This window comes from Gymnogyps californianus, chromosome Z (genome assembly GCF_018139145.2).
Source record: "Gymnogyps californianus isolate 813 chromosome Z, ASM1813914v2, whole genome shotgun sequence".
In the NCBI taxonomy this organism is placed as follows: domain Eukaryota; kingdom Metazoa; phylum Chordata; class Aves; order Accipitriformes; family Cathartidae; genus Gymnogyps; species Gymnogyps californianus.
The window spans coordinates 80,993,437-81,006,271 of record NC_059500.1 but is presented as its reverse complement, the minus strand read 5'-3'; the positions used below and the strand labels follow the sequence as shown (position 1 = coordinate 81,006,271).

General features: G+C 42.0%; 1 protein-coding gene across 1 annotated transcript in view; it reads right to left on the bottom strand.

The window, feature by feature from the left end:
- KATNAL2 (katanin catalytic subunit A1 like 2) overlaps window positions 1-12,835 on the bottom strand; it is a 32,796-nt gene that overhangs the window by 2,358 nt on the left and 17,603 nt on the right. Inside the window, exons 11-13 of the mRNA XM_050913106.1 lie at window positions 12,654-12,772; window positions 9,845-9,936; window positions 7,840-7,950 (exon numbers count right to left, since the gene is read on the bottom strand). Coding sequence (XP_050769063.1) covers window positions 7,840-7,950; window positions 9,845-9,936; window positions 12,654-12,772 — 322 coding nt within the window. The remainder of the gene's footprint in view (window positions 1-7,839; window positions 7,951-9,844; window positions 9,937-12,653; window positions 12,773-12,835) is intronic.

Here is a 12,835-nt window from a genome sequence, read left to right as displayed (position 1 = left end):
AGCCACAAAGGAAAATATCCTCATAAAAAGGATCACGTGAAGGATGGACAGGCTGGATAAATGTGTCAGTGAGCCAAAACCCATGATGCTGTCAACATCAACACTGATAAAGGTGTTTCGCCTAAAAAAAAAAAAAAAAAAAAAGAAAAAGAAAAAGGTAAAATACAAAAGATTGGGACTACTCTTCATTTTTGCTTGCTTGTGATGCACAAAGGAAGCTTGGAAGAAAAACGAACGTTTCTTTCTGTTCCTTTCTCAATGCATTTCATCACCATCTAGAAATAGTCCTTCTTCCCAGTGCCACAGATTCTATCAAGCATCAGAGTCCTGCTACGCCCGGCACGCCAGCTCCTCTCTGACACGCATCCAAACAGTTCATTTTCGTCTAGTTTTTTCCCCCAAGTGCTTTTCAGTTGTTTGCATCTAACGGTAACACAACCAAACAACTGAATACAAATTCCTGCTCCAGTTCATCCCTTGTCACTTGTGTAATGGGAACGGTCTACAAGTACCCCAGTCATCCATACAATTTTCAAGAAGAAATAGCTGCTACAAAATATTTACTCACTCCTAAGTCCCCAGTGCCTTCCAGGAGCTGCTCCGAGCTATTATCCTTCCAAGTGCTGTGCCAATCTTTCTTTACTGGCCCCATTCAGTCACAGACTTCTTATTTCAGTTTAAAATATAAGTCAGTCCTCATACCTGCTAAGAAACTCTCATCAAAGGGAAACTCACTTCAACTGTGTCTTGTGTAGACAGAAAATCAGGAGCCCTAAGCACCATTTCCACCCTTGTCGGCTGAGCAGAAGGAGCCAGCTGTTGGGGGACGGCACCTGCAGTCTGGGACCGTAGGTACACTTAACTTAACCTGCCTCTACCTTTCCCGGTTCCCTGGGTGAAATCTTTTTGCCAGCAGAGTCAACATTCAAGCAATTCAAGTTTCATTCAATGAAACTCCTCTTTAATTTACAGGGAGCTCAAAGCCAGCTCAAGATGGATCTGTAGCACACACAACAGAGCTTATTTCTGTCACCTTTGGTGACTTGTCCTTATTTTTTAACAGCAAATGTTTTCTACTGGCATAACACATGATAAAGAAAACCAAAAATGGGCTCCCAAATCCCCATCTAGGTGCCTGCCTAGGTTTTCCACTGACCTCAGCATGCCTGGCGCTCAGCTCAGCGGCAACAGAAGTGTCCCTCTCCCCAGAAAGGACCTCTCGGTTTGGGAGAGCTTGTTCCACATGCACTGAGCCAAGGGCAATGTAAGTAAAGATTAGAAAACCTGATCAATAGGAACTCGGAGGACAACAGGAATTCACTCAGATCCATCCCAGTACTTCTGATCAAGGCCTCGGAAGTAAATACCAGGGTTTGCTAATCAATGGCTGTTGATCTATTGATATTATTATTGATATTTTTTGGCTGTTTAAGATGCCGTCCAACATTCAGTGCAATGCCTCTCGCACAGGATCCCACCCAGAATGGACAAAGAACCGTGTTAGTCCCCGCTCGCCTTCCAAATGTATTTTTCAGCTCAACTTCTCCTCAAAATTGCTTTGCTTGGCTGGAAATAATTACTCTCTGCCTGACCAACCCCTTGGCTGTTATTTACCCATATTACCATCCTCTGCATAAACGGGGCAAAAGTTCTCAGGGTTTTAGAGGTGCCCACGCAGGTACTCTAAACTGCCCTTGCAGGCAAAGGACAACCAGAGCCAGAGCCTCTGCAAATACCCTATAAATCCTCTAAATGATGACGTTTTCTATCACCCCTCCTGCTTCAGAGCACTCCCGGGGTGTCCCCCAAGATCACAGTTTCATGAGCTCCCTAGCCATGTTCTGTAAGGCAGTCCGCTGATACACAGAAGTTGCTCTGTGTATCCAGAAAGGTTACAGTGACCCTGCTTGTTGGCTAAAGAGGAAAATAAAGACATAATATTTTTATTATCTTAAGTGTTTAGGTTGTTTGCTAAATTGTTTTGTTAGTGATCAAATGCAAGGTTAAGTGACATTAACCAGAATAGAATAATAAGCACTGAGCCAACCAAAATATTCTCCGAAACAACAGCCAATAAAAAGTATTAAGAAATGCTCAGGAAGAGATACACAAAGCTGTACAGGACCTATAAAAGCGGGTGACTTTTCAGGGCTCCCTCAGGTTGACATCAGGAGGCATCATGCCATGTTATCACTCCCAAATTTCATGAAGAAAAACAAGACAAACACCTATTTTCATTTCCAGAAGGGAGAAGGGTAACAAATGCGTTTTAGGCAGAAATTAAGGGACCTCAGCAACTCCAGAGGTGAACCCAGAAACAGCAACAAGGGCTGACTGGTCCATAATTAATCCCTGCCTAGTGCCATCACCACTGCAGTGCTCTAGAGGAAAAGGCACCAAGAACGAGCGAGCTTCTCGTCCTTCCCACCTCCAATCCTCCTGTGCCTCGGCAGAGCCCCCACAAGCTGTGGGCTTGTTCTCACTCCACGTCTTCTCCTGCTCCTCTGAGGGCTTCCCCACACCGTCCTCCGCTCTCCTTCCTCGCTCTCCTCCACTGTACACACCGTGCACTGCTGAGAGTGAAGGAAAGGGCTCACTACAGGGTAATCCCAGATCTGGTTTGGATTTCGCGACCCACCTCTTCTCGAACTCATCTTGGCCATGTGCTCACGGCTCCGACAGGACTCAGCTCGGACAGAAGGGGAGAGTCTGTCAGCCTGCACCAAAGCTTCACCCACCCTGAGGGTGGGGAGGGAGAAGAAAGCAGCACTGCAATGGAAGTCGAATTAAATGCACTAATAACATTAGGAACCATTCACTACGTGGTTAAGGATCACTTTATTTCTTCACTAACGAGGCCTTTATTTTATTTAATTACGTTGAATCATTTCAACAAGTAATTTGTCAATAAAAGTCCCTTGCTGATGAGTAGCAGGAAGAGAGGCTGGGCAGCAAACACTGGCTGAAGAGGAAGATCAATAGCTGCAGCGCAGCTTAGGACAGCGTAAAGAGCTTTGTTTAGGCTTCTTTTCATTCATCTAAAAGCAGCTTGGTACTAATTTTTTTCATGATCAATAAATATCCAAGTTAAACAAATCTCTTGCAATCCAGCTTAATACCAAATGTTTGCAAGAACACAGGGCTGAAGCCATAACCTCAGACTGTAGCACTAGGTATTCTGAAACTTTGTTACGAAATATCTCTATGCAGCTCAAGTCTGGGGTCTTACAGTAGGACTGAATGTCGCATAATACACATAAAAATAATCTGTAAACATATAGCTGAGATCTTAAAGGGGGTTCAAACCCCACCGACCTCTCTGGAAGCAGATACTCCCAAACTCCTCGAGGCTGTGAACCTCAATGTAAGATGCTCATAGCTTTCACTAGCTTTTCATCCCCCTAAAACACCTTTGTAAGCATACACTCAGCCACATCTTAAAGCATATTCTCTGCAGCAGGCACATTTCTGCCAGACAACCTAGTCCTTACACTCATAGGTTGGATTTGCTTAAGAGAAGGCAAAATCCAACCTGCCCACGAGCAATGCTGAGAAAAATCCAAAAGGAAATTCTAAGCTCTCAGGTATAAAACTTTCGAAAGCGGGAGCTGGCTTCTCACAACGGCTCAGCTGCCACCCTCGTACCAACGCAGATTGCCAGCTTTATGTGGGAGCAGTTCCCCCAAAATAGAAATCTTGTCATTTTGGATTTACCTTAAAAAAGCTGTGTCATTTTTGATGTTCCAAAGCAGAAATTTTGCAGAAATTAGCACTTCAGAATTGCAAAATGATCTAAAATCAAATGCGTAAAACATTCAAAACTGTATTCTGTAATTTTTGCATGACTTTCCAGAAAGAGTTTATCAGTTGCATAAGGCAGACACATGTTAACAAGATACACGCAGGAATCTCTTTCCGCAGAAGCATGCAGAGAGAGGTCAGCCTCACGCTTACATTAACGCAGCTCCAGGATCCCTAGATCCAGCACCAGCCACACTTCAGACCAGTTGCCATCTCTGAACTTTTCCTCAGTGGGTTTCAAATACCCAATTTTTCCTTTCAAACCAGTGTGCAAGAGTAGAAAGACGTGGATCCTCTAAAGACATCTGATCCTTTTGAATACTGCCATGCTGCAGCATTACACGTGAAGCTTAGCTACTCACAGGATAATTTAAGAGACCACAGAAAGGTGCAATGCACTGCTCAGAGTTTCTCTTTCTACGAGGGTAATGCTGCTACAATAACATAAACATTTATAGTGTATTACTAACGAACCATAAAGAGACAAATGGATTATTAATGTATTAATTCTCTTTCAGACTTAACTGTTCACACACACAGTAGCTATTTATTTTTCAGCATTTTCTTACACAACTGGAACATAATTAAATCAAATTCTGCTCAGTTCCTTTCATGTAGATACTGTAACACAAAACGGGGTGGAGATTTTGTACTGATTTTAATTGATGAGTTTGTCCAAGGCATAAATCCCCCCCAAACCAACTCACAGACTCCACTATTATGGCTATAAAAGCCAGCGATGGTTTTGTACTCGCACTGTTGGGCTAGGGTAGGAACCAGCCTAACTTGTACATTTAATTTCTACATAAATTTTAGGTGCCCACACAGCCATTCTCCTAGTTAGAGAGTCTGAAAGCCCTGGGCAGGCCCTAGAGAGAGGCATATGAAAGCCTCTGAATACGTTGCCACTTTGGCACTTGAATTTCAGCAGGTCAGATGTCTGCCTGGTGGCTCTCAGAAGCATCCTTCCTTGACTGTATGGGAAACATAAGGTTTTGCATTAAGAAAATGTAGAGGGAAAGACAGGCTTGTAGAAGGAGGCGGACTGGATCTCTTCCCATGATGGACAGAAACTCCAGCCTTTACATCAGAGAAGAACAACTGTGTAATTCTCAAATGAGTTCTTAGGTATTTATTTTAATTTATCTGATTTTAATGAGGGATACTGAAGGGTAACACACTGCTTGGTTTTATGCAGCAGCTGTGCCTCTGTGCCTAACTTAGAAAACCACTCCCCTTCGGCTTTCTTACATTCAGAAGAGAGAAATACTTTGAATTACTCTCATGGTACCTAGATTAGGCCCCTGCTTTGATTTACAGCATCACAGAATGGCTGAGGTTGGGAGGCATCTCTCGGAGATCATTTAGTCCAACCCCCTGCTCAAATCAGGGTCAGCCAGAGCAGGTTGCTCAGGGCCACATCCAGCCAGGTTTTGAGCATCTCCGAGGATGGAGACTCCACAACCCCCCTGAGCAACCTGTGCCAGTCTTTGATCACCCACACTTGAGCTTTCATGGGATTCCTACGGGCTCATTGCTCCAGCCTGTCTAGGTCCCTCTGAACGGCAGCACAACCCTCTGGTCTATCAACTGCTCCTCCCAGCTTTGTATCATCTGCAAACTTGCTGAGGGTGCACTCTGTCCCATCGTCCAAGTCGTCGATGAAGATGTTAAACAGCACGGACCCCTGTGGGTGTCTGAATTGCTCTGAATTGCTGCATCCGTTGTTTTGCTGCTGACTGTCTGATAGCAGGGGAAACTTGCCTTCTACCTTAGGTGCCAAAATTATGGCATGTGAACACTGCCCACAAAGTTCGTGAAAGATGATGGACTGGGGTAAAACATCCCTTTGTTCATCGTGTAGGAAATACCGTATGGCCGAGCCGTCCACAGAGCCATGGAGACTTGGGGACCCACATTCTCCTGCGTCTCTGAAGGACTCAGGCTTCTCAGCACCAACATGTTTTGAAATGGGCCAGGCTTACAGGCCACATAAGACTGATTGAAAATATTACCTTTGGGCCTCAATTCTGAGGCACCGACATCACTTCTGTTGTTTAATTCCCTTTGCCTGTTCCCTTGGCCTTTCAGCCAGGCCTGCCAAAAAGGGGATAAGCTGAAGAGAGGAATACAGCACTACCACAAACTTTGTGAGAGAACATTAGGTGGTGTGTCATGACCGAGAAGTGCATTTGTATGTTATACAAAACAAAATATGCACTAGGAGTTGAGGCTTTTTTATAAGTACTCAAAAGCAAGCAGCTGTGGATACACACACTGTGTCATTCAGACTTGGACACTCCCTACGGCCAGCAACAGCCTGCTGATCACAGCCCGGAGCCCTCCAGTCACACAGACAGGCTTTTCCAACACGTTTCCCTATGGCAACTTCATGACAATCAGCCAAAAATCACTAATCGTGAAAAACAATCCAGGAATGAAGCCTGTGGTTTTGTGGGTGCAGAGCCCTCACTTGCTCCCAGCCGGTTTTGGATGCCCTGCTCTGTGGCTGTCACGCTGCAGAGCTGGGCGAGCGTCACGTCAATGAACAACGTGCCTTTCAGTCAAATTTCAAGCATCGCCACTTGAAATGCTGCTGAGCCGCTGCTCACACAAGGTCGTTCCTGGGAAAACCTGCCATTGGGCTCCACCAAACGTTTCCCAGACCACAGTCTGAAGTTCCCTGGAAACAGGACCGCTGTCTTCTCCTTTTCAGACTCCTAGCTTGGCCACCTCTATACGTGAGAGGTGAATAGGCCCACTTAGGTCTGCATGCCTTTAAGGACATGGATATCAAGAAAGACCTCAGTGCTATGGTGACCAGCAGGCTGCAAAAACATTAGCCATTCAGACAGTCTGCCCCCAGCAGACACCTTGTATTTCTCTGCTTCGTGTATACTTCAGGGAAAGGAAGAAAAAAAACCCCTTCTTATGCCTAACTCATCTTTTTTTCCAGACATCTGCATCCAAGACTGTCCCTCACCAAACAGATAACTTCCAGTTTACTTTGCTGAGGTTCCCCTCTCTGCTTTCAATGTACAGATTTCTCTGTAGGAAAATATGATCTTCCACTGGAGATTTCATGGATCGGTAGCGCAGGGACAGGGGGAATCTTGGGGCAAGCAGAAATCCACAGACTAGTTCCAGACCTATGAAAACTAACTTCAAAACCAACCCCATCATCAATGTGCTTCAATTCCCTGTACAAGTGTTGGCTTCTACTCTGGAAAATGATTAATGAGCTACAAATCAGATTGTTAAAAATAACTGTGCTTAAGCAACAGCCTTTGTTTTCCCCATGTACTATTTGCAACTATTTGATAATGTTTTGTATGAAAGAAAAAGATACACTACACTAGTTCAGATGAATGATCAAGCCAGATCAACATGCTGCTCTGACAGCGGCCGTGGGAGACGCTATTCAAGGAGAGCACACGAGCTGGCCGTTTTCTGCTGTCTGTTGGACTCCCCTGAGCATTCACAGTTGTTACACCACAAATGTTACCTCCCTACCTCATCCTCTCCTGTCTGTCTCGTTCTCAATACATATCCTGCCCATTTTGAGAACCAACGTGACAAAGTGCCCTAGTTCCGATCTTAAACTGTTTATTCTTTTGTTCTAAATTATGTTAAAGAAACCGAAGAATTTTGTCCCTCAGAAGTCACATATGATACCAATAAAATCCAACATTCCTATTTGTGGAGTATCCTTCTAAGCACTAGATGTTTTAAGCACCTTACAGTTCCAGGCTGAAACCCTTCTTAGCTTAAACATAGTAAATAACTTGCCTATAAAGTCAAATACTCCATTTTAAATATTAGCAGCTGGTAGCACCAGCATATGTTGACTTTATTACGGATTATTCTCATGTGGCACAAATAGCAAGAATTGTAGATTTTAAAAGTAAAAGCTCCAAATTAATCTTTAAATGCTTTAACCAAATATCAAGGCTTTTCTGCAGAAGTCTAAATAAAATCTTTATCTGTGCTTAGAAGCTCATGCAAATGTATTCAAAATGTACTCTCTGGATCTCTTACCATGGCAGATTGGAAGCTGCTAAAACAAATACAAGATCATCAGATCGGGCCAAGCCATCCATCTGCACCAGTAATTCTGTTTTCATCCGCCGACTTCCTTCATGTTCACCACTACCAAGATTCAGAGAAATATTATTTGCTCAGTGCATTAAAGTAATCATCTTTGTTTATACAGTGTCATTCACAGCAACTGAGCCCTTGTCACAGTTTTGCCCCAGTTCAAAGCATGATTAAGCTCCATTAGCTAACATCTAAGCATTAAAATCAAGCTTTCTAATGGTTACTTAAAAGGACTCTTTTCAGTGCATTAAAGTGAGGAGAATTCACTATTACTGAATCCAAAGAAAATATTTCTTTTTATTTTTTTTCTTTATATTGATCTCCACGCAACGTTGATGTTTACTGGAAAACAGCTAAGGCTTTGATTGATCGATCTATGTAGGAGAATTTTTATAATGTGATAGTTGCCATTAAATAACTAACACACCTACCTATTCAGGGCAACTACTAGCATTTTCCTGTGAGTGAATTTTAAGTGGCCACAAGAAGATACACCTACTACTGAATTCAATAATTTGCAAACTGTTCTACCAAAAGCAAAGAGAAAAATACGCCGAATTGAAATGCATTTAAAAATGGGGCAGAGACCACACAGAAAGGATCCTTCCTCAAAAAGAGAAGGGGAACTTAAGCAAAGTGCTGAGAATTCTGGCCCTGATCCAGGCAACCAATTTTGCAGAAAACCAATTTGAACTCTTGGTCCCAGATGTGAAGTTCTTGGAAACTCCTGGATCAAACCCAGAGAAAACATCAGGGCCTTAGATGGTAAGAACTACAATTCAGGTTTAATGGCATATTTCTGCAAAGGCATCCACACGTCGGTGCCAAGTCAATATTTAATAAGGATATGTAGAAATAACTACATAATCTTAGATAAAAATCCTTATTAAAATATATAATCCAGTGATGTTAATGAGAGCTTTTAAAAATATATATGAAGGCAAAATTTGGCCCATAATTTATAGCTATTAACTGACAATCATTACAAGTTGTATCCTTACGATATGGCATACTCTATTTACACATCTTTGTGAGCATATAATTTACAGCACATAAAATCGACTGTAATGGGCTCCTAATGGTTACAGCAATATTCTTATATTTCTCCTGCTTCTTCCCCATCCCTAACCTTTTCAATCTGTTTTTAACTATAAACTGTCTACACCATGGATGACAATAATAACATCCTCCCATTCCTGCAGCTGAAGTACTGACAACACCACCAAAATTTGTCCCATTAATGAAAATGCCATTCCACTGTGTACACTCCATCTTACCCTGCTATGCCTAAGCCTGTCCAAAGTGTCACAGAATCAGCTGCTTCTCACTCGCCTCTAACAAGTCTTCTGTTGTTTCCACCCCACTGCCTTTATTTCCACTTCAAATCCCTTATTTTAAAGTACACCACCATGGTTATACACTCTTGCACCTCCCTCCTCCTCACGGTCTTCCTGGACCCATAGTCCCTTGCTAATCTTCACACAACCTGTCTTTCACGCTTGCTTCTCTACTGATCTCATCTACTGGGAATGAAACAACCACTACATCTTGCTCTTTAAATCCCCACAGCGTATGCAACGCTTCCATGAAGCGGTACTTTCGGAGCTGACAGGCATTCTGACAATAACACACTGCGAGGCTCCTAAAGTTGACAACAGAACAAAAGAAAAATTGCTTAATAAAAAGTCAAGAAAATTACCATTATCACTCAAAGTAATTATAATGTCCATAAAATCTCAAAGACAAGTCTTTCAGGGGCCCAATCATGCTCCTGTTGAAGTTTATAGAGTAGCCTCAGGCTTTAGTTTAGCTAAGATTTGTTTCTAACAGGTACACTCTATGATTAAACATTGGTCAGCACCTGAACACACACACTATTGAAAAGATGCAGTAAAAGAGGGACAAATATTCTCCTAAAGTCATAGCAAGTGGTCTCATCAGTTACCCAGAAGCAGTGCCTCTTTGACTCATAACTGACTCCAGCTCATCCAAGAAAATTGTGGAAGGAGCATGGTACCGGGCAAGCTCAAATAAAACCTGTTTAGAGAGAAGAGTAAATGTGAAAGAAAAGATGAACTAACACAAAAAGGCATTAAGGGCCACTGGCACGGAAGAAAAATAACAGCACCCACATTCCAAACTTCTAGGACAAAAAGGGATATCTGCTGGGAAAAAGCTCTGGGTAGGCTGAGGGTCCTTGAATCCTCTCAAATTCTGAAAGGTTTGTAAAGGAGATATAAAGAACACAGCCTTGTAATCCTGTCTTTATATGTAAATCTTTCTGACTAAATCCTATCAGAGTACCCTGCGAATAATGGGATAGAAGAAAATGATCCCTCAGAGGATTCTGGGAACTCCTAAATTGTTATCAGAGATTAAACATTCGTCTTTTGTTGTTGCTCCATTTGTAGTTTTTTTTAAATAAAGATTTGAGAAAAAAAAAATTACAACTCAGCTAAACCATAATGAAAGAAAACGGACTGATTCTCTTGATAAGAACCAAGCGGTCCTTTTGTTTTTCCTGGTGAAAACAAACCTAAACTGCTTGAACAATCAAGATTAAAAAATGGATTAAGCTGACACAAAAAATCTGGGTCTGCCCTTTGGAGAAAGAAGTTTCATCTATTTTTCTGTAAACAGGGAGAGGCTTATATTAGCAGTAAGAACATATTGTTGGTTCTTCTTCAGTGAAGTGTTCTTTGAGGTTTTAAATAAATATCACTAGCAATATATATTAATCCAGCACTTGTTAATCTGAACACTTAAAAAAACAAATTTTAAGAGATATATATTATTTTCTACACTTTGGATATGAAGCACAGGGTTTAAATTATTTGCCCAGAGTCACAAGTAGTCCATGACCAGTCTACAATTTTACTACAAATCTAAAATATAAAATCACACCAATACAGCTGAGAACTGAGGCAAACAGGATGAGTGGACATGCCTCCAAATGACCACAAAACCCATGTATACTTCACAGAACTTCAGAAAACTCCTGCACTAGCCTCACGTGATTTTAGGATATAAATTCACACAATACTTTTCTTAGAGCTGTCCTGATCCACAATGTTATTTCATTTTTGGATCCTGCCAAAAACTCAACTAGGGGTAAAATGCCACAAATTCAATATCATTGCAAATGCTGCAGCACGTTCACAAAAACCTTTTGGATGATGGTGTCAAGAAGCAGACTGTCCCATCCCTACTCCTCCCAGAAGGGAAACTTCTAGGAAGCCAAGACAGATGTCAAGAGGATCAATAACGTAGGAGGTGAGTGTCAGAAGAAAAATGTGCCATTTTAAAGGACAAAGGACACACGAAGAATAATTATGTTGCAGACATTGCCTAAATTTCAAGGGAGATTAACACTGCTTGTAATGCCATTTGCCAAGTGCAATCTGTTACGATTTTTCATTTTGAAGAGCTCTGCACCTATTGGAAATGTAGCGTAAGTGATGAGCGTAAAGGAAGGCTAAGAGCTCGTGGATTTCTTACACTGAAATGGTGGACATTACGGAGAGATTAGGATGGGCATCTTAGGGCAAGGATGCTACAGCTGAATCCCTGAATTTTTTTGTACCACAGTTGAGCCATGCATGCTACTTGCTAGTCTATATGCAAAAATACATTTACCCATTTACCATCAAACTACCTTCCTTAAAACAACGTTACATCTGTGTTTGACTGTCAGATCTTTGTGACAAGGGAATTCTTTGCCAATTCTGTGCCCTGATGTCCTGGTTTCGGCTAGGATAGAGTTAATTTTCTTCCTAGTAGCTGGTATAGTGCTGTGTTTTGGATTTAGTAGGAAAATAATGTTGATAACACACTGATGTTTTTAGTTGTTGCTAAGCAGTGTTCATACTTAGACTACTACTAAGTCAAGGATTTTTCAGCTTCTCATGCCCAGCCAGCAAGAAGGCTGGAGGGGCACAAGAAGCTGGGAGGGGACACAGCCAGGACAGCTGACCCAAACTGGCCAAAGGGATATTCCATACCATATGACGTCATGCCCAGTATATAAACTGGGGGGAGTTGGCCGGGAGGGGCGGATCGCTGTTCGGGAACTAACTGGGCATCGGTCGGCAAGTGGTGAGTAACTACATTGTGCATCACTTGTTTTGTATAGTCCAATTCTTTCAGTATTATTATTGTCATATTACTATTATTATCATTATCATTATTTTTACTTCCTTTCTGTCCTATTAAACTGTCTTTATCTCAACCCATGAGGTTTTTTTTTCAATTCTCTCCCCCATCCCATTGGGTGGGGGGAGTGAGCGAGCGGCTGCATGGTGCTTAGTTGCTGGCTGGGGTTAAACCACCACACCTGAAGACTAAGAATAGTAGGGAATTTGGGAATCTAAATAACATTTTGTAGGGAGCCTAGGAGCCAACCCTTGCAGAAAGGATGTGAAGCGCTTTGAAGGGGTCACTAAGCAACACTACTTTAGTTAGGAACTCTGCTTGCCTGTCTCTTATTCAGCGAGTCAAAAATCTTTGCTGCCTTCAGGACATCTGCTTCATTTTACATTACAGAACTAAAATTCCACAGCAAGAATTCATTGTAAGACTTCTGCAGAAGTGATGTTATTCCCATTTTAAGAACTAGAGTCACATGTTTTGTCCAAGACAGGAAAGATTATGAGTATCAGAGGAATACTCACTTTCCAGTTCTGTGTTAAGCTCCAGTTCTTTAAGTGGGAACCTGATGTTTGTTAAAGTATAATAAATGAGATAATAATTCTTACCCGGACAAGTTTTTCTGAATCACCCCTCCATTTGCTGACAATGGTGGATGCTGATATGTTGAAAAAGGTTGTATTGCATTCTGTGGCAACAGCCTTAGCAAGCAAAGTTTTTCCAGTACCTACAAACAACAGCGTTGAAGAAATTCACTCTCCAAAGAAATACTATGCAAATGTTTGAATAA